The sequence below is a fragment of the Pangasianodon hypophthalmus genome, chromosome 26, assembly GCF_027358585.1.
Source record: "Pangasianodon hypophthalmus isolate fPanHyp1 chromosome 26, fPanHyp1.pri, whole genome shotgun sequence".
In the NCBI taxonomy this organism is placed as follows: domain Eukaryota; kingdom Metazoa; phylum Chordata; class Actinopteri; order Siluriformes; family Pangasiidae; genus Pangasianodon; species Pangasianodon hypophthalmus.
In genome coordinates, this window is record NC_069735.1 from 14,006,476 (window position 1) to 14,028,556 (window position 22,081).

Here is a 22,081-nt window from a genome sequence, read left to right on the forward strand (position 1 = left end):
AATACAGTACAACACTGGCAATATTGATGGCCAACACAGCTTTACACATAGGTACATTACCAGTACATTTAATAAATAGGCATCTCAGTGTGAATATATGTATACGCCAAGTCGATTTACTGTATATGTATGCATATTTCATGTAGGCAGCTCAAAGGGATTTTGGTTAAGCCTAGCTTGTGGAGGTATGTAAAGGAGGCAACATGGACACCTCCAAAATCTCAACAATGTATTGTGTGAAAATGCTGTGCTATGTGTTAAATACTGATTGGTTGGGCAGGGACATGTATCTGGTTATGTACAGGTTTTTTGTTCTTCCTGCCCAGATGTGCTTGACTAGTCCAGCAGCTACTAATCACCCACAATATTTTCTAATAAACACAGTAGGTCAAATTCTACCAAATATAAACAAAATAGGCATTGAAACACTGTTAAGAGGGTTTTTCCTTTCCTTTTAATGAACATATGAAACAGCATTCTGGCAGTGATGTATTTTTATCTCAAATTAATTAACACAAATTTGTGAGCTGATAGAAAATAACAGGACAGTAATGTCCACTTTGTGCTACTTCACATTGTCCCGGAAGATTTATTTCTGACCTCCCAATTAAACCTGCAAATGAAAAACATTCTGTATTGCTCCACATGCTACTTCCCCTCTAGTGCAAATGATGGAAATATGTATGTTTAATTGCATTACCTAAAATACAATTCATTGGTATCATAGTTTGAATTTTGAAAACACTAAACATCCTGCTAAAAACACTATTTAGAAAACAACCTCAGTGACCTGGCAAGTCATCAATTCCAGTTTCAACACACCCATGGTGACTCAGGAAGAGATGTAAGTATAAACTGATGGATCAGGTGTGATAGAGCACAGTGGCATTACTCCAGGTCCAGTGCTGGGAACCACTAATAACAAAAAACAACATTGGCCAACTAAGTGCACAATTACTTGCTGGGTATTCTGCCAGAACAGCCAAAACCCAATGCAAATCCACTTACGCCTTCCTCTAGTAATAATTAATACAGCTTCACTGTACAAACTCTGCATGAAGGCTGAAGTCACGAACTTATGGTGGCATGATTGAACATGGTGGCCCTTTGCTGCTAGACAACAAACAAAACCTTAGGAATACAAACTGATTTAAAAACAACAGTAAAACTTGTACAAGTTAAAAAACTCTGTTAAACATACACCATGGAATTACTAGAGAAATACATCAACCAGCAAACCCCAAACCCAGCTAAAAGTAAAAAGTCAGGCTCAGCTGCAAACACAGATGATTTAAACTCAAAATGGTGTCATTATGCGTGAGGACAACCCGGTATTACCAAAATCCATAATATACAATTCACTCATTTATACTGCCAGCTTTTACAGACACACACCCTACTTTTCCATATGTCCATTCTATAATTTGCAAGAAAGCTCTATACCACTGCAGCCGACTAAACAGTTACTAAGTGTAGTCCTATACCCTGAAGCTCTTTTGCTGAAAATCTGTGCACCACTGAGCCCCCCTCTGCTGTCCATAAGGCCCAGCATGAGGCTATTACCTCAAAACAATTTCTCATACACCTGAACCATTCAAGGGACCAAGGGTTTATTAACTAAACAGTCTGAACCACCCAGAGCCAATATAAATGACTTAACAGCAAGAACTGTACAAGCTTTGTAAACAAATGTGAAGAAATGGGGGTTGTGTTCTTGCTTTTGTATTATTCACCACTTGAGAAGTTGTCCATTATCACCCTGATGAGGAGGGGTTCCCTTTTGAGTCTGGTTCCTCTCAAGGTTTCTTCCTCATATCCTCTCGGGGAGTTTTTTCCTTGCCACCTTCACCTCTGGCTTGCTCATTAGGAATAAATTCACATACTTACAATTTATTTTGATTTAATTTAATTTTTAATGTATTTAATTCTGTAAAGCTGCTTTGTGACAATGTCCATTGTTAAAAGGGCTATACAAATAAAATTGAATTGAATTGAATATTAACAAAACATGGTGCAATATTAGTGTTTATCAATATGGCAGAGCCCATGCAAGTTAGTTTGTGTTAGTTGCTAAGTGTAATAACTTTAAAAGTGTAATTTTCCTAGTATTTTAACAACATATATGAGGTAAACGTTGGTATTCCTTAAGTTTAGTCTCATTTCCATTGTCATTCTGTCTTTATATTGTCTGTAAAAAAAGACTTAATGGTGAGCTAGCAAAATCTCCAGCCTTACAGATTAGCTAGTTTATGCTAAATGCAAGATGTTTTTCCAGGTGTCTAGCAACAGTGTTCTCAAGAACATTGCTCAGTTTGTGTTCAATTCAGTATTTTCGTAGTATTTTAACAACATAACTGAGGTAAATGTTGGTATTCCTGAGCTAGCAAAATCTTTAGCCTCAGAGATTAGCTAGAGTTTTCCAGTTGCCTAGCAACAGTGATAAGGACTCCATTGAAATACCTTAAACACCTTACAATTTGTGAGATTCTCATTTCTGAGAATTTTATGTCAAAGGGGTTAGCTAAGCAATACCTGTAATTTGACCCAGGTCAATAAGATTAGCCCTCATTTCGAAGAGCGGGAAGATCCATTACTTGCACCATCCCCCCGTTTTTTTTATTCTCTCGCTTGCTGTATGAATAGAACAGATTGCATATTATTGGAATTTTAAATAAGGCCCAGAGTCACCGCTGTTATCTAGAGATGAGTCAAAAACCAATGAAAGGAAAATAAATGATCTATTAGAGACAGCGGAATATGACTCGACTGCCTGGTAACCACACAAAGGCTTCATACTTTATGTGTTTCATTATGAGAATGTGGAAAATCACACACACACACACACACACACACACACGAAATTAGAGACAGTATGTAAATGTGGAAGGAAAGCAGGCCTGACAGAAAGCAGTATGTATATAAGTCTAAGAGACAGAATGACAGAGGTTATGATAGGGGTGACTGAGCCAAACTGCAGCATCTTCAGAAATGACAGAGCTTTTGGCATGCTCAGGGAAAACTGAGGAAACATTCACACATGGATATAATAGAAATAGGACAATAAGCAGTTTCCTAAAATCAAGAAAATAATAGCAAATGTCCTGACACTTCTAGTCTATCACTGCAAAATCATACAGCTCAGAAAAAAGAAGAAGTAGAAGAAGAAGAAAAAAAGACTGCCTCAGACTTTGGCATGGTGAGTCATGCGACCACACTTATTTTTAGCATCGCCTCTGTTTTCATCATGGAATCAAACAGATGCAGTTCAAAAGCAGTTCAATCACACTAAACCATAAGGCTTTTTTCTTGTAGTTGCAACAGGCTTTTTTTTCTGAAAACCTGTCTGGACTGTGCCCTGTGGAGTTTGGATATTAATATTAGCGATGTTTTCATTATGTTCAGAGTCATTATACACTGAAACATTTCCGACTGTGATGGATTACTCATATGACCTTTAGGATGTAAACAGAGCTCTTGCCTATATTAATGGTTATGGTAAACTTTTGTCTCACCATTCATCAAGCTGAGTGGGGCAAATGTGATTTAAGGATGGAGCTGTCTTAGTCCTCCCTGAAGAGGAGGATGGATGCAACTATGTACATGAGAGAGAGAGAGAGAGAAAGAAATGATAAGGGGAAAATGAAAGAGAAACAAACAAACAAACAAACTGAACAAGGAAAGAAAGAAAGAAAGAAAGAAAAAGGAAGAAAGGGAAGGAAGGAGTACCTAAAGAAAGACAGGAAAGAAAGAAATGGAATTTAGATTGGAAGAGAAAAAAGAAATGAAAGAGACTGAAACAGAAAATAAAAAACAGAAGAAAGAAATTAAAGAAAAAGAGGAAACAGGAAAAAAAAAACCTGAAAGCTTAATTTGAACTGGAATGGACAGTTTTTTTTGTTTTTTTTAAGTGGCATGATGGAAGTTTTTTTTTTTTTTTTTTAACGTGTTCATTGGGTCACAATCAGTGTGAGCACTTTTCCTTCTTTTTCAGTATCCACCCACCAGCTCTTGTCTCTGTCATCCTGTCATCTTCCTTCACTGTCTCTCTCTCTCCTCCTCCTCCTCCTCCTTCATGTCCACTGAAAATCTGACAACTCTAAAACGAGACGCAACCTGAGTGGTCCCAGAGGCGCTGTCCTGCTGATAAACGGTCCCAATTTAGAGCCTTGTCCTGAGTATAAACCCAAACTAGCTCTCTGCTTCAACCAATCAGAGAGCCAAACCCACAACACCTATAAATATGGAGCAATAAACGACAAAGTAAAACCTACACAATAATTAAATTTGTGAACGTTTCCACATTTCTCTCTCATCTGGGGACGTAGTTTTCCGTTTGTCTGCTCAGTTCATGAGCCACAGGGTGGTGTTTACTGGCAAAACATGTGAGGCCAGCAATGTTCCTGATCTCCTGCTCTATTATGCATACAGTCATTTATTAAGTCGAATAAAAGCGTAATAACACAATAAATCACCATATATTTAAATACATTTCCTCAAAACGACCTCCTTGACATTTAGCTTTCCTGATCTGCATATCAACAGCAGAGTACTCAGAGAGCTCAGATGCTGTCAGGGTTCACAATATGAAAGCCCCAAGGAGGAAAAGGAAGAGCAAGTGAGAGGATGAGTGGGACGATGTTCCTCTTTTTGGATATAATGAACCACCTGCTGAGAGAAAAAGAAGTGGCCCAAAGTGACTCAAAGTCAAAAACTCTCTATCTCTCTCTCTCTCTCTCTCTCTCTCTCTCACACACACACACACACACACCAAGAATTACGTGGTTATCCTTATGAAAGCTTGTCAGGGCTGTCGTTAAACGTGGATGGTGCTGGGAGATATAGATACTATTAATGGGTTTTTGTCTCCTCTGTTGCTTTTCTCGGAACAGACCGTCTAGACAAAGCTGGTAAATCTTTTGCTTAACAGCTCATCCGGTGTACACCGAGATTCTAGTGTATTATATGATTGTGCCACAACGTCCCACCAGAACAGCTTCAGTGCTCTGGAAGTGTACTCGATGGATGGAGTGCTGTTCCTCCAAAACATATTCCCTCAGTTGTGTTTTTACGAGGGTGGTAAAGAGTACTTTCTAACACATTACTCCTAAATCTCCCACAGGTGTTCAATTGGGTTGAGATCTGGTAACTGAAGGCCATAGCATATTATTTACACTATACGGCCAAAAGTTTGTGGACACCTGACCAATCACATTCATATGTGCTTGCTGAACATCCCATTCCAGATTCATTCCCCCTTTTCTGTTATAATAAACTCCATTCTTCTGGGAAGACTTTCCTCTAGATTTTGGAGTGTGGCTGTGGGGATCTGTGTTTATTCAGCTACAAGAGCATTAGTGAGGTCAGGCACTGATGTTGGTGAGGAGGTCTGGGGTTCAGTCGGTGTTCCAGTTCATCCCGAAAGGTGTTCAGTGGGGTTGAGGTCAGGGCTCTGTGCAGGACACTCGAGTTCTTCCACTCCAACCTTAAACACACCATGCCTTCATGGAGCTCACTTTGTGCACAGGGGCATTGTCATACTGGAACAGGTTTGGGCCTCTTAGTTCCAGTGAAGGAATATTGTAATGCTACAGAATACGAAGACATTCTATACAATTGTGTGCTTCCAGCTTTGTGGCAACAGTTTGGGGAAGAACCGCATATGGGCGTGATGGTCAGGTGTCCACATATTTCTGGCCATATAGTGTACATAATTTCATCATCAAACCATTCAATGAGCCTTCATAGCCTATGGATGGGGGCAGAGTCATTTTGATGATGAAAAAAAATGCCCCTTAGAGACTAAAGCCCATCTTCTTTTGTGTTAATCATACTCTAGCCTTTATCACTGTACAAATGTGTGCCCACAACACTGCTGCTGGTTTTTAGTTGGCAGACATTTCTAAATCCAGCTGTGATATTGATGTCGAGTATCTCATCCAATACATGTTTCTTCACTGTAATGATTTAGCCCACAATGTTGGTCCTTGTGAACCAATTTGAATACCCTGAAATTGCAGAACCAGCCCAAAGACATAACTTTTGTGGGCTTTCTGGATCTTACAAAACCATTTCTCCCATGGTAAATCCATTAATGCGTTCTTCATCCTCTTTAAAATGCAATGCACTTTGTGTTTACATCTCATTAACAGAAAAAAACCCTCCTAGAATATATTTAGAAAGTTCATTAGGGGAATGTTTGGAAACTCCCTTGACGAATAAGCCTTAACATTTCATTGACATAAGGAAACTATTTCACTAATCCGTGTGGAACTATGACTACTTGAGGACCAGCATTTCCCCCCCGGAGGAAAGCTAAATAAATCTTATCTGTAATTTCAGAGGGTCCGATGCAGTCCAGTATGGCTTATATGCATATTCCCAAGGTAATACGCATTCCCTTTTCCCAAGCAGCCTGTGGGATGTCGTTTTCAGTTTGAGACTTAAAAACCAAGAATTTTAGAACCACCACAATCCCAGTGGGCACAAAAGGCATTTGTGACAGATTCCTGGTATAGAGGGGAGAGAATAGGTTAAAAAACATAAAGTAACGAAGTGACCTGAATGTTGTGCTCTTGTATTCCTGTGTAGCGGCAGGACTCTGCTGCTGTGCTCTTCAGAAAGGGCACTGAATCGCCATGAAGATGCGCGCACACAAAAAACTACATATAAATGGATGAGGGGAGTCATAGATCAGTAAGAGATTAAATGCCAAGGGAAAAGACTGAAGGATGAAAAGGGTATTGGGTTAGAGTTGCAGACATCTGGCAGTTACGGGAAAATAGCAGGTGGCGCCCATAGGCATACATGAAAAAGTGTCAAATTGAATCAAGACTGGCTTTCCAGCCTATGCCTAATCTAACTCTTGTTTTTTTTTCTATTTAAATACCATTATAAGCTAAAATCAATCTCCAGATTATTAGGTGCTTTTTGTTTCGCCTCAGTTGGATTTACGTAGCATGTTGTTCCTTTATATACTGGTTCTTTTATATACTGGTTCCTTTTGCAACACACACATTCTAGAAAGCTCAACTGATGACAGGATCCTACATCTACAAAGACACTGGATTGAGTTGAGCAATTATGGTAGTGAACTTGAATGCTCAAGAATGCTCACTTCCTTTTTGTGCCTTTTATGCAGAGGAACTGAAGGTAAGACTGAGGATCTAAGAGAGAACGCGCAAGACAGAAACCAGACAGCAGAATAAAGATGCAGGTTAAGGTCATTCCACTAGTGACAGACCAGTCAGTGCTATACAAATTGTCTTAAAGGTGCAGGTCCTGTAATAATCCAGGAATAAAACACGTGGTGAGATAGGTTAGGGGGAGTTATCGTGCTGTTACAGGAAAATCATTTTAGTAAGTAACGAAAATAAGTCAGTTAACTGTTATCACATTACAGCAAATATAAAAGTAATTCCCAGACCAGCCTCTCTTTTTTTTTCTCTCTGCCTTGAAATTAATAAGACAAAAACACATACTATCATCTTACCAAGAAACAGGAAAGTTCTCCGTCCTGAAGACTTTCCCATGGTGGAAAAACCTAGTGACTGTTACAAAGCGCTGACACTTGACACTCCTTCCATAAATGTTAAACAAACATCTTAGAGAAAACGTCACCAAATCAAAGATGAGATACATTTCTTTTTTGTTCCAAATAACTTATTTTGATAGATCCGTCCACTACGCAAGTCCCTGTGCGTGGCATGTTACTATAGAAACGATAGAATATTTGAATAAGTGCATTAATATAAAGCTGCTATTATATAAAATGAATGAACACCTGACCAATCAGACTTGAGTATTCAACAATGTTGCAGTATAATCCCAAAATATCATGGAAAAATTAGATATTACTAACAGCAATACTGTTCTGCTTTTTTTTTTTTTTTTTTTTTAATTTCAGACCTCTGTTTACATTTCTCCTTGCAAGCTAGAGCCACTTTTCTCCTCAATCGAGAGACAGATTGACATGGTGTACAAGCACGCCCCCGGGTCAGCTCCTGATAGTGCTGCATCATGCACGTCCCACTGAACAGAGACCGCAGGGCAGACCCAGGACAAACTGGAGAGATTATGTCTCTGGGAACATCTGGGGATCCCTCAGGAGGAGGTGGAATCTGTGGCTTGAGTTAGAGAGCCTGGGCTGACCTTCTCATCCTGCTGCCACTGCAACCCTCATCAGGAAAAGTGGAAGGAAAATGAAATGATTAAAAGTCACAAATAGTTACAAAAGATGTGTTCAGGTGTGCGCAGGGAAGTCCTTGAAAGAGAGATAAACGTTGCAATTTATGGTACTGAATTAATATCAGAAGGCAGACATGTCAGATAAAGCTCAACAGGAAGTCACTGATCGAAAGGAGATGTACAGTTTCTCTGTCACTTTAACAAACATCTTCAGGTTGGTGTTCTGTCTGGAACTGGTTTCACTCATGCCTGAGTTTAATGCTGTGTTTAATAGAGCTCTTGTTCTCATGGTGTTTATGAGCAGATCCCGCATGAACCGCTCTCTCTTGGGATTTTCACCACAACGCTGAAATTTTATCATGAGCTGTAGGGCAAAGCTGTTTCTCAGTACATCATATCCCTTGGAAGTCTGGTTAGCAGATCTTTTCCTAGTAAGTTTCCAATATATCTGAGGAAAACATTCCTATTTTCCATGGTTTTGTCTCATTTCTGTTACATTGTTTATGCTATGTTGAAAGATAAAAAATGCTGCCTTTTAAGGCTGCAGCAGGAAAGCATCAAGTCATGTCCAAACTGAATGTTTCCAAAGAAATGCTGCCTTCCTTCATCTGACCATTTCTGAAGGCAGCATACATTTTACACTGCACTACACATCCCATAATTTTGTGCATCAGCCAGTCTGTAGAGATACGGGAGAGAGCGGACAAGTTAATCGTTATTGTTTTTGACTTAAGATTTCTAGCTAGAAACAGTTGGACATTCGCTTTCCACAAAGCTAATTCATTTCATCTCACCTAATGGTCTTTTAGGGTTAGTGACCATTAGTTAAATCTTGTCTCATTCCATTTCCTTACAGATACTTTCATGTCAATATAGAAGTACTGACTTAAGACAACAAGGCATTGAGTCATTTGCTTTCCATTTCAGACACACCTTCAGTCTTTAGCTAGCTTAAGCATCCATATATCCCAGTGGCCTAGTGACAGTGCTGTCAGAACTTGGGTGAGCACATCGTGTGTTCACACCTTTATTTATGAACCATGAATTCACTTTTCCATTTGAAAACGCATTAGAAAATTCTAGAATTCTCACACAAGAGTTCTAAAATTCACTTTTCCATTTGAACGCACAAGTAGCACAGAAAATACTTGAATTCGTACTCAACATTTCCAGACTTCACTGATCCGTTTGAACGCAGCAATACAATGGCAACTTCTAGACATCTTAAGGAAGAATTATGGAATTCGCCATTCCGTTTAAGCTCATCATTCCAAAAAAAAAAAAAAAAATTCTTAGACAAAATTTCTACAATTCATTGTTCCATTTGAATGCACCAAGAGGAGGGAAAATTCTACAATTCTTAGACCAGTATTCCAGAATTCACCAATCCATTTCAAGTCATGAAGAGAAAGGAAAATTCTACAATTCTTAGACCAGTATTCCAGAATTCACCAATCCATTTCAAGTCATGAAGAGAAAGGAAAATTCTACAATTCTTAGTAAAGAATTCTATAATTTACTGTCCCATTTGAGCACGCCAAGAGGATGGAAAATTGCAGAATTCTTATGCAAAAGTTCTAGATTTCACTGTTCCATTTGAACGCACCAACAGGACAGAAAATTTTACAATTCCTATGCAAGATTTCTAGAATTCACTCAGTCATGGGGTTGCGTCCAAAAGCCTCGATTCCTCACGGTCTCAAACAGCAGTGATTTTGCAGACAGCACACTGATCTCTGTGGACGCCCCTGTCATGGTTTGAGCCAAGCTTGGAAGGCACAACATATGCTAAAATACATTCATATGCTAACAAGCGCTGCATTTATCGCCAAGTAATATATAGTTGGGAAAACAGAATAATTACAGGAACACAACCTGCTGCCTTTAATAATAAGAGATCTCAAAATACAGCATTCTATGCAAACATTCAATTGGGACATGAATCCATGCCTGCCTGTCTTTGTTATCAGCTGTAGTAGACATCAATTTTTATATCCTGGACATGTTCTGGATGAATAAATACAATTGATAAACACCAAGGTACTGTAGAATATTTTTAAATCCAGCTTTATGCAGAGGCAGTGTGAGAGGTTTTATATCTCTGAGATATAATTACTACCTCTTGAGGGAGAGATAAATGATGATGAGCAGATTCACTGGTGGTTTTTGTCAGGGGGGGTTGGATGGGATAGGATAGGGGGATTTCACAGACCTGGCAACTCTGCTATTCAGTAACAATTAAGAGACAAAAATCGACACCCACAGCCCCATCTAGTGGCTCACTGACTTTAAAAATCGACACAAGAAAAAACTATTTAAATAAAATGCATAGTAGATCCTTTTATTTACAAACATGAGGAAATATCATTGCGATTTCTCCCTAAAAACAGACTTGCTTCCAAAAAAATAAACCATGTGCATTCCAAGACCAAGAACAAGAAAGTGCTGACATCATGTGCTTAAATATCTAAGGAATATACGCATATATATTGTACATTACATATTAAATCAGTGTGAGGAACAAAAGTCTGTGCTGCTGCAAGCTGTAATGCAGAGAAGTCATGATACAAGAGCAGCTTTAAAAAGAAAGAAAGAAAGAAAAAAAAACAACTGTTACGTCGTTTCAGCTTTGCAGTCCAGATCAGCAGGATAAGAATGAAGTCTAATTATTCCTGTGTCTATTTCAGCAATCTATCTTTATTAAAGGACATATTTAAAAATAAAAAAAACAAACACATTCAAGAAACTACATACTGGATGATGTGCATAAATAGGCATATTAATATTAATATTAAATCTGTGACATAAGTGGAAGGTAGCTTATTCCCATCTGAAATTATGCTGAGCTTGTAGTTGCCGTGTCCGAATCATCTTCAGGGGAAGTCTCCTCCGTGATCTGCTGTGATGCATCGTGGTCACTTGGGAATGCCGGTACGGACTGGAGAGAAACGGACATTTGTTCAAGGAAACATCCTTGAAACCCATTTAACACACAGTGTTCTACATTACAGAAACATTTTACTGCAGTCTACATTGCATCTGCGAGTCAGCACAGGACAGATATATACCTCTGTGAAGGAGAATTTGTTGCACCATGTCAAGCGTATATAGGTTATCGTTTAAAGGAGTACTCCAGTGTTTTCCAACCTCATCTCAATCCATGACTCTGGAGTGTATTACAGATATGTGATTACCACAGTCAAGATTTACAATGTTGCTTTGTACTAATAATGTATGTATCACTAATAATCACGTATACTGAAATTCTAAGGGCAGCTGTTGAATTCCATCAACACTGATGCAAAACATATTGTAACGTTTGTAGAACATTTCATGAATTCTTCAGTCAACTATATTTCATTGTAATTCTCTAAATCTCTAAATCTGTCTAATTGGTGCTTTCAGAGATGGGACTACTTTTTCAGATCCAGTGTTGTTGCGTGGCTCTGATGGCGCATGGATTCCGTGAAAGAGAAAGGAACCGGAACTACTTTTTTACTGTACCGCGCCAGTGCTGAAACGTTGAAGAAAAACAAAATCTTCCATAAAAACAGCTTTAGTAAGAATTTAAGTTATAGAGTTTTGAATTTGCGTTATATAGTCACCCGTTAAACATTTACTCTAAAAACTCTAACACCTGCCTTCAGACTTCCAATATAACAGATTTAAGTGTGTGTTCGTATCTCAGTTCGTATCTCAAGGAAAATGGGGGACTATGTTTAAAAATGTTGGAGTATTCCTTTAATTTACCAAGTTGAATTCAGATCATACACAATAAGCATAGTTTATAAGCATGTTTTTTTTTTCCTCTTATGTTTCAGCCAAAGGGTACTGCATGTTTTAGATACTTAAGATCAGATCAAGTCTTCACTGCTAAGAGTTCAGAGAGATGTTGGCTGCACTATACACCGTCTCTGCACCAGTAAACCAGCAGTGTAGCTGACTTTAGAGAACAGGGCGTGTGAAAACGTGCGGCTCACCTCGGAGTCTGTTGTAACAGGTGTCGCAGAAGAGCTGTCCGTGTCTGACTCGCACCTGAGCTCTAGACTCTGGGTCTCTCCTGAGCTCAGCCCTGCAGCTGACACACTGGGAGATGGAGAACAGGAAAGGAAAAAAGATTTCACACACAGCCCATGGATCAGTTAATTATACCCGTGTTTCAAGGGTGGAAAAATATTATCTTGTACATCTAGCATGTGAAAAAGCCAGTGTGTTGCTCAGTGCCAAGTTTGCCTGGAAGTCTAATTAACAAGGCCAGAGAGTGGTAGCTAAGTAAAGAATAAAACATAACTGGGTGTGCCCTTATTGGTAAATAATCAACAATGGGGTGGCGTGATGAAGCCTAATCAGGAGCAGAGTTACTCTCAAAGCTAAGATTTTTTTTTTATTAAAGAACGGCATGTCATACTTTTTATCCATTTATAGTTACATTAAATATTCCATGGCTGTTCCACAGCAAAGATAACTGAAGTTAATTAGACAAAAATGTGCGGCTTGTCATGAAGACTTTCCCATATTAGAAAACTTTAACATGGGAAAGAACAGACTTGCTGCGCAGTGAACTAACACTGAAGTCTCCTTCCAGAAATGCTAATCTCTTCACAGAGAGCTTACACACATTCACAAAATGTGAATATCTGTAACTTGTTCCTATAGTAATGATAATGTATTAGGATGAATGCATTAATAAAAACCTATGATCAGAATTACAGCCAGAACGAACATCAGAGCTGCTGCAATAGAAAATTTATTAACACCAACTCACCAATCAGATTTGAGAATTCAACAGCTGTGGTTAACTTAATTTAATGATAAAATGTTTAGCTAGTTAAGAGCATTAATACAAGCACATAAGATTAGCCAATAGAGAAAATGAATGAGTGCTCAAATCTCTGCAGAGGGCATGACTCACATTTCCTCACATTTTGTGACGATGTTGTACACTGGAGCAGCTTTACGCTGCCCTGTACTGTATTTTGCCTAGTTGTGTAACTGTTTTCAAATTGCTGTGTGTTCCTGATTATGGCAGGATTGTTATCCGGGCAAGCTAATGTGTAGTTCAGGAGGTGGTGGGGTTTAGAAATGAAGCATAGAGCCATCGAAAAATATTTGAATGACTGGAGCTTGCTGCATTTTAAACATACATTTTTGGGGAAAAATCAATATATAAAATAAAAAAAAAAAAAAAAAAAAAAGTTTTTTTTTTTCTCCCTCTGGTCCATAGTGCACACACTGGGTGCACAGAGTACCGATCCGTCCAGCCATGACTGATTTTTTAATCAGCTAGAGTGACCACAACGCCACAAAGCAGGTCTACTGACTACTAATCAGTCAAGGGGGAAAAAAAAAACAAAACAATATCTGAAATCAGACAAAACAGGCTAAGGCCCGAAATCATCTATTATAGCCATGAGGACACTGGACAAGTCTCCACTGTGAGACATCTAGAATGATGAAGCCATAAACTGGATTGCAAAAGGTGAATCATTCAAACCTCAAACCCTTTTGTCCTCATCAAAACCAGAACATCCTGCACCCCAGAGAGAGCCAGCAGCTATTATGACGAGACTGAACAATGTTTGTGCAGTGTGATAGAGACTCGAAGCAAAACTGCAGGGAACCCAAGAAAATAAAGTCTTGTGATTGCAGCAGATATCTGATTAGCAGACTTCCCCAGGAACAGAAAGCGTAGGTGACCCATTACCGTGCACAAGTTTAGACTGAGGCAACCAGACCACATGCATGTCCTGGGGCTAAAAAGTAATTCCACAATTTATTGTGTCCATATTTTTTATTCTGCGAATCACTGCCTCCAACATGACATCCAAGTTATGTCTGATTACTTTACTTTTTTTTTTTAGAGAAAATAAAAAGAAACAAATTAAGGAAACTACAACAAAAGCAAGTGCTCAGATAAGTGTTTACTTTCTTAAAGTGTACTATAGCTAATTAGCACTAGGCTTCGGAAAAACAATCAGGTCTTAGACACATTTCAGAGCTCCAAAAAACCATTAGACGCTACGGTTGTCAAATTTAAAATTGCATTTGAATTTTAATAACTGAAAAGATGAAATGTTCAAATGCATGAGTTACTTTTTACTTCCACAATGTGTAAACACCAGCAGCTGCTATAATGAGCACAAGTTTTCATCTTCTGTAGTTTGTGATACAATGTCACTTATTAAGTCAAGCAAAGAAAACCACGATAAGACAACGTTATCCAAAATATTTCTGATGTTTAGTCTGATTTTAGATTTAGATTAGCCAAGCCAAAAAAACATATACAAGGTTCACGTGCCCAAATCTTGTCAAGAATACTTGACAGGGTTAGTCAGAATCTCATATAATAACAAGCATAATAAACAATACTGCGAGCAGCTTTCCTAGATCAAGTGAGAATGATCACACTTCGCCTACAATGTAGCATGATTAAAAGTAATATGTAAATATAATAACTTCAAACTCAAACTATCACAAAACAAATCTTCCTATCTGAATACTAATGAAAGTGAATTAAGCCTTGTGTTTTGATGTCATGAATGGAACAAGTGCTCCAGCAGCTTTACTGGCTGCGTGATCTCTAGATTCTCACTCTTATTTAAGTCTTATTGACATCACACCGTCCTACTTCACAAGTCTGCATGTGATCTGATTCCCAACACCAACACCAAGAAGACCTTCGGTTCGTGAGGTTTCAGGATAAACAGCCAGCCCAGGTGCAGGTCAGCAGACGTCTCAGGTATCAGGTGACCTCCAAGCTCACCTTAAAGCACCCGACATGAAAGCACAGCTCCAGAGACTCGATGACCATGGCCGGGCCCTTGACCAGCGGCTGCTCGCAGCGGGAGCACGGTCGCCTGCGGCTCGCCAGCCTACAGGACACGGCAAAGCCCGAGTGAGGCTCAACGAGAAGAGACGCAAAAAAGTCTTTATGGTGTTTATTCGCCCATTCGCCTTGACTTACCTTCACTTCAAAGTGCACTTCAAGGTGCAGTTGCATTTCAAAGAAGTCAGAATTTTTACAGGTTGACTTTTTTTTTTTTTTTTTTTTTTGTTAAACAAATTATAATCCTTAAGGTCCTTTTGGACTCTGTATCTCAAGACCCTTGAAATTTTCCTCCTTTCTGCACTGAGTCTTTACTAAAAATGGCAAAACTTTCAGAGCTTATTACTGTATAAATAACACTAAAATCCCTTGTGTTTATAAAGTGATAACGATAAGTGGTCTTGGTCAAATAATTAGAAATATTTTTAAATGCTTTTGAACAGTTTCATAGTTCATATTTCATGTACCAGCGATTCTCAAAGTGGCGTCCAGGATTTTTGTTTTACTTTGTTACAGTGGTGGAGATTAAAGTTATTAGATTAATTACTGAGTTATAGTTATTAACCTGTTTGACTGGATTGAATTAAAACCTCAATAACTCAAACACAAGTTTTAATAAACACGTGTGTGTAAACTTTCCACTCCGGAAAAGAGTATAAAAAGCTTCATGGCTCCAATAAATATCCAAATAATATTTCAGAAATAAGAAATAATAACCCTAATATTTGAGTAGTTGGATTATGTATTAAAGGATCTATGAAATTTATATTACAGTTAAAGAGGTCCCTAGCTGTAAAAACATTCTGAAAACCCTTGCCATTTCCTGTATAAAAATATACTGTCTAGTCCATCACCCACACACTGTACATAAGCCACACCTGTCACACTGCTGGGGACGGTTACACGCCTCCTCATCAGATACAGGAGAGATGGAGGTAGGCCGAGACCAGGAGCTCTGCTTTAAAGCGTTAGAGAAAATGGCGGCACCGGGGCCCAGGCTGCAGCGGCCCGAGTAGCCTCGGTAAGGAATGATGCCGCTCAGGCCCGAGAGAGGCTGAGATGAGCTGGAGAACTGCTTAGACGAGGAGCCACTGCTGCTGCTGCTGCGGATGTTGTCCAGAGACTCATGTCTGAAATTAAACAGTGAAGAAAGAACAGGATTCGGGTCACTGCTTTTTCTTTAAGACATTTTATACTACTATGGTGACACTGCAGCTAATTTGTGACCAAGGGCTACGCAAAGGCTAAACATGAGACTCCTGAATGTGAAACACTATTAGTTCAGCTCAAGTAATTAGATGATTAGAGACACAGCCTATGAGTGCTGACATCATGATGAACAACACTGAGATATTGCACTGGATTTAGCTCTGTGCAAAAGTTTGCATCCCCCAGTGTTTTGTGGTGGTGCAAATATGTACCTTTTTTTTTTTTTTTTTTTTAACAATTCATCCACAAAACATAAAAATTTATGAAGTAAAAAAAAATGAAAAGTTGTAGGATAAGATGGACATTGTTTAATTTCTAAAGCAATCAGGATGTATAGTCCTGTATTACAGTGGATCAGTGGATGCATTACATATAAAAGCCCAACACCACATGAGCTCATTATTCTAATAATATATTTTAACAAAAATTAACACAAAGCTACACACACACATAGTGCTACACGCACATTAAACCAAAATCACATTTATTTTGTAACATTTATTTATCTCCTTAATGAAGCTGCATTAATTTTGATTTTGACTGATTGTATAATGCAGAAGTTCCCAAACTACAGGTCACTTGATTTACAAATGTAATCATGAGAGGGATTCCTGGTGTTTATATATATATATATATATATATATATATATATATATATATATATATATATATATATATATATATATATATATATATAAAAAAATTGTAAAATAAAATAAAATTGTATATTTTATGTTTAATTTTATAATTAATATTAGGAATCAGGTTCTCTTACTATAAAGACCAATTTTGTGTGCTAGTAATTTGAAATGTTACTGGGAGTCTCATTCACACAAGCCATATTTTTTATTAAGAATGTACGTGCTATTTTCATATTCTTCGCTATTGTGATGCACTAGCTTAAGAGTTCACCTCCGCTACTTCCTCAACAACATCGAGTGACTATCTCAGAGAAAGAGCAGAAAATGTACACAAACATATGAGGAAATATTTATTGATTATGGATTTCTAACATGTCATAAAATGTTCAAAAGTAAAAACAATCCTATTAAAACTGTAATAAACTGTAGTAGGTGGAACAAGGCTTAGGTGTGCAGAAATTTCGGAAAATAATGTTCATTTGCAATCGTTTGCTTAAACAGTTTGGGAATAATGTAAAGTTTCTCCCGAGTGTAGTGTGATCATGAGACGGGACCTTCTCAGTGGTGCCACGTTGACGGGCTCCTTGTGGATGGTACAGGTGTGGCGCTGGCGAATCCAGCTGCTGTCTGTGAGGACCGGAGTCTTCTTCCTCATCTCCTCCAGGATCTGCTGACGCTCCTGTTCAGCCTGAGACAGGCGACCCTTCTTCTTAACACCCACTTCAGCCAATTAGCAAACACAGGAAATATGGAAATACCAAATACATGAACGAGGGAGCAAGAGTACCCAATTAGTGCAACAGGCAGTTCATTCAAATGAAGCGAGTGAAAATACAGCAGACAGACCTCTGGAGTCTTGCTTGTGGCTGCCATCAAGTGAGGGAGTGGATTTGGACTTTTTCCTGTTAACAGAAACAACTGATTAGAGCAACTCCAAATAAAGTTACACAACTGCACAGTCCCATTGTGTCATGAAAGGTGTAGATAAATTGTTAAATTACTCCGCAACTCAAAACTTCTCTAGGATGGATGATTCTGACCTATTCTGGTGTATAGATTGGTGTTGAAGTCTATTTTCTGTTTATTTAAAAAAAAAAAAACTGGTATAAAACTGGTACAGGAAGTGCTTTGGACCACTCATGTTTGAGAAAGTTTATGTACAGCATGCGCACATTAACCTACCTTAGCTAATATTAGTGAAACATCACACTTTTTAGTTTTTAACAAGTTTGGTTACTAGAAAATACATTACTGAGAATATGAAAGTGTACATCAATGCTCAGATACTGAAATCCCACTTGTGTCTGTGTGTGAGCTAGTTTACCAGACTTTAACTAGTCTGCTAGTTAGCATACTGACAGGTGGACATGGAGGCATTTCCAAGTTGCTTATTCCTATATAAACCCTCAGTATAAATGCCAGGATCTGGATGCAGAGAGGTATACAGATGTTCCTTGACATTTCTGGTAGTTCCTTTGCATTAAAATATAGTTAGCATTTAGAACCCATGCATTTAGAACACTGCGTTAAAGCGTGAAGCAGACTGACCTGTCCGAAGCTGTTAGCTTGGTAAATCCATAAGACTCGCTCGGCCTGACACACAACACAGCAGCAACAGCAGACATGTACGACAGAGCAGCAGATAAACACACACACACACAGAAAAACACTGATGCCTTACAACAACATATCCCAGTCAGCACAAGGGTTAAAAAAACACTTAGGCAGTGAAATCTTTTACTGGTGTCTTTTACATAAACTGTTAAACCAACTGTGGGGGAAAAAAACAGAAGTGTATTACCCTATGACTGAATCAGGTATAATTGAATAGGTATAAATGAATAATGGTTGAAAGAGAGATATTATAATTAGAAATGATAATTATAGGTCTCTTTTTTGTCAGACCCCCAGCTGCCTTTCTGCCCTGATATGGTCCCCAAATAATACAAAATATAAAATAAATAATAAATAATCAGGAGGGAAAAAAACACTGAAGAAATACAGTTGTGGACTGACAAAAAAAAGCAAAAATTTAAATAAATTAAGTAAATATTATTATTATTATTACTTCTACCTAATAATAATAATAATAATAGTAATAATAATAGTAATAATAATAATAATAATAATAATTATTATTATTATTATTATTATTATTATTAGCAGCAGCAATATTGGTCCATGTGACTGTCTGCCCTGATTCATCCTCTAAATATTTTATATTTAAAACAGATCCTCGTTCCCAATGACTGTCCTTTAATTTTCAGATTGCTGCTTGATCAGGTTGGTGCCACTCCTTTAATTTTTTAGTGTAAAGAGGAGATTTATATTAAACGCATTTTAGACCGTGCACACAGTATCCTCATGTCTCTCACCATTGACTTGTCTTTGAGGATGAATCACACTCGTCCTTGGTTGGATGACCTGCTGCTATCTGGACCTGTTTGTTCTGGACGAGTGCTGCCTCTTGCGCTTGCTGAGTAAGCGCTACAAAAGTTGGGGAATTTGATCGGTGGAGGAACGGGGGTGGAGTGTAATGCATAATGTTTCCAGTGGGGAAAGAAGGCACGTCCTGCTTCTGTAGAAAAGGACAAGAGAATATAAGAATAACTTACAGCTGATGTGTAATTAAAGGAATACTATAATATAAATAATAATTAAAAAAAAAAAAAAAAAAAAAAAAAAAAAAAAAGTAGAAAACTTCACTTTTACTTCACTCACTTATAATGAAGGACTAGGGGCAGCAGTTGAACTCCATCAATAAATATTTAAATGCACTTCTATTTAACATGAATTCAAAACTACAAGCATCTTAGAATGCGAGAGAAATGAGAGACAAATCTCATGAAAGCTGTCCTTATGTAGATTTCTCACACTCTCATAGCTTTTGTGGTGTCTATGCACCATCAGATTCACACAACTACACTGTGTGATGATGGAAAGTCACAAAACAAGAGTGAATAGAATTAGAGACCCACTGCACTGATGTTGGTATACTACTGCCACCTAGAGGCAGCTCACACAAATAACTTGAGTGCCTATTATTTTTACATGGCTGCACTTTTCACTTTGTGCATCATGTCCCAGAACCATGACATAAATAGTGTCCAGTTATCCCCAATTTACTGGTTAGACAGTAGGATAAAGGTAAGATGTTTATTTGACATTTATGGAAGGAGTCTCCAGTGTCAGCGCTTTGTAAAACCATAAATCAGGTCTTCGGGACAGAGAAGTTTATACTTTTTAGCTTCTAAGTAACTGTGTTTTTGTCTTATTAACGTCAAGGGAGGCTGGTAAGAGGACCACTGTTTATAGCTGCTATAATGTACGTGATAACAGAAAAACAGGAGCTTATTTTGTAAATGTTCCACAATATTAAATGTAACCATCAATGGATAAAAAGTATGATGTGCTGTTCTTTAATAAATAAAACAGTAATGCTGCTTCATCACACTCATTATTGAGAGAATTCAACAACTGCCCACTGGCTTCCATCAGAAGTGATTTTAGATTAGGGGGCAATTTTAGTAGAAAAACCACAAGTGTTGAAGAATATTGCCATATTTCCTTAAAACTTGAAATGGCTTATCATTATATCTACAGCAGCTAAATATATATACTTATCAGTGTATATTTTCCATTTTCTTTAGTGCAGAGACACTTGAGTAACAAAAATAATCAGCAGCCTGTTGATCAACTGAGTCTGCTTGCTTTCAATTATACAGTTACACAGACATTACAGTTCGACCCCAAAGGGTTAACGAACCTCCGTGTTGCTGTTTTCTTCTAATGCTGCTTCCTGTTGATCTCGTCTCCATGCTTCTTCTAGTCTCTCTTGATCACGCCTGTACTTCTCCTGACACACACACACACACACACACACACACACACATATACGTATGAAATATACTGCAGTCTTGTTTTCTTGTGAGAAGAAGCTGCACTGACGAGGTTTCACTTCAATATTATTTCAAACTCTTATACCTTGACTATAACAGACTTGAGTAAACATACAGCATGTCTCTCGTCCTACCTGCAGAAGGTGCTCCTGCTCCATCTGCCATTTCTCCTGTTTCCTCCTTTCCTCTTCAGCGTTCCAGGACCGGCATGAGGATGACGCACCGATGGAGGGAACCTGCAGCTAAAGGAAGACGAAACACGGAAGAATTAGGACGTGATCATCTCTTGTACACTGATGATAAAAAAAAAAAAAATCAATCTGCAATCAATCGGTAACGACTCACATCCGATATGGCCGACTCTGAGCCTCCTGAAGTGAAGTGGGGGGATTCAAAAAAAAAAAAAAAAAAGTTAACATTAACATTAATATCTTGCACTTTTAGCTTGCATGCTGCACAGCAGGATTACATTTCACACCACACACACACACACACACAAAACAACAGATTAACAGATTAAGGAATAACCCACCATTTTCTAACCTAATCTCTATCCATTTTATCTGTAGTGTATTTGTGTGTACAGTAGAAAAGAATTTCAACACATTACTCTGTACTGAAAAAAAGCCAAAATAAAAACTACTAATACAGCCACTAACCATTTAAAATATGTGAAATGATTTAAAAGATGCTAATATATATATATATATAAATGATTAGTGAGTTCAGCAACGGCCCTTAGACTTCTATTACAAGTCAGTTTCGAGAAATATGTTTTCTGTTCATGTCTCAGTACAGGTAAACATGTTGAAATGTGTAGCAACTCATCATACACTAGATAGAGATAAGGCTTAACAAAAAAAAAAAAAAAAAAAAAAAGGAGTATTTCTTCAAAAGGCCACGCCCACTGAGTACCCATGCCACATTTGGGGTTTCAGATTGTCTCAGGAAGAGCACACAGAAACAAACACACAGCAGACACAGCAGTCATTTACCACAGAGGTAGACCGAGGAGTCCACTGTGGAACCAGAGGAACCTGAGGTGGTGTATATAAATTATACATAAATAATAACCATCAGAAGACGTTCCTCTGTTTCATTAGGATTCATTATAAAGCAGGATGATTCAGAAGATAGCCTGGGTAATTAAAACACACTAAATTGACCTGAACGGAATTAACAGGAAGCAGCCAATAAACCTCAAAGACCAAGTTGCCTGAAAGCTTTACCTTTCTGCATAAAAAAAACTCTAATTGTGCTCATGTTCTACAGGCGAAAAGAGAAGAGTTGGGCAATAGTTATTAAAAAAATGAATAGATTTC

General features: G+C 38.1%; 1 protein-coding gene across 5 annotated transcripts in view; it reads right to left on the bottom strand.

Moving 5' to 3' along the window:
* Window positions 1-10,504: 10,504 nt before the first annotated feature.
* Window positions 10,505-22,081, bottom strand: part of lmo7b (LIM domain 7b) — a 34,572-nt gene continuing 22,995 nt past the window's right edge. For 4 of the 5 annotated variants that reach the window (XM_034300257.2, XM_034300254.2, XM_034300256.2 and 1 more), the window contains 11 exons: window positions 21,105-21,130; window positions 20,894-21,001; window positions 20,627-20,716; window positions 19,236-19,438; window positions 18,409-18,453; window positions 17,707-17,762; window positions 17,415-17,580; window positions 15,889-16,140; window positions 14,948-15,056; window positions 12,165-12,270; window positions 10,505-11,122 (listed from right to left, as the gene is read on the bottom strand). In XM_034300257.2, the coding sequence (XP_034156148.2) occupies window positions 11,100-11,122; window positions 12,165-12,270; window positions 14,948-15,056; window positions 15,889-16,140; window positions 17,415-17,580; window positions 17,707-17,762; window positions 18,409-18,453; window positions 19,236-19,438; window positions 20,627-20,716; window positions 20,894-21,001; window positions 21,105-21,130 (1,184 nt within the window). In that variant the 3' untranslated portion in view covers window positions 10,505-11,099. The remainder of the gene's footprint in view (window positions 11,123-12,164; window positions 12,271-14,947; window positions 15,057-15,888; window positions 16,141-17,414; window positions 17,581-17,706; window positions 17,763-18,408; window positions 18,454-19,235; window positions 19,439-20,626; window positions 20,717-20,893; window positions 21,002-21,104; window positions 21,131-22,081) is intronic. The other variant, XM_034300255.2, reaches the window with a different exon arrangement.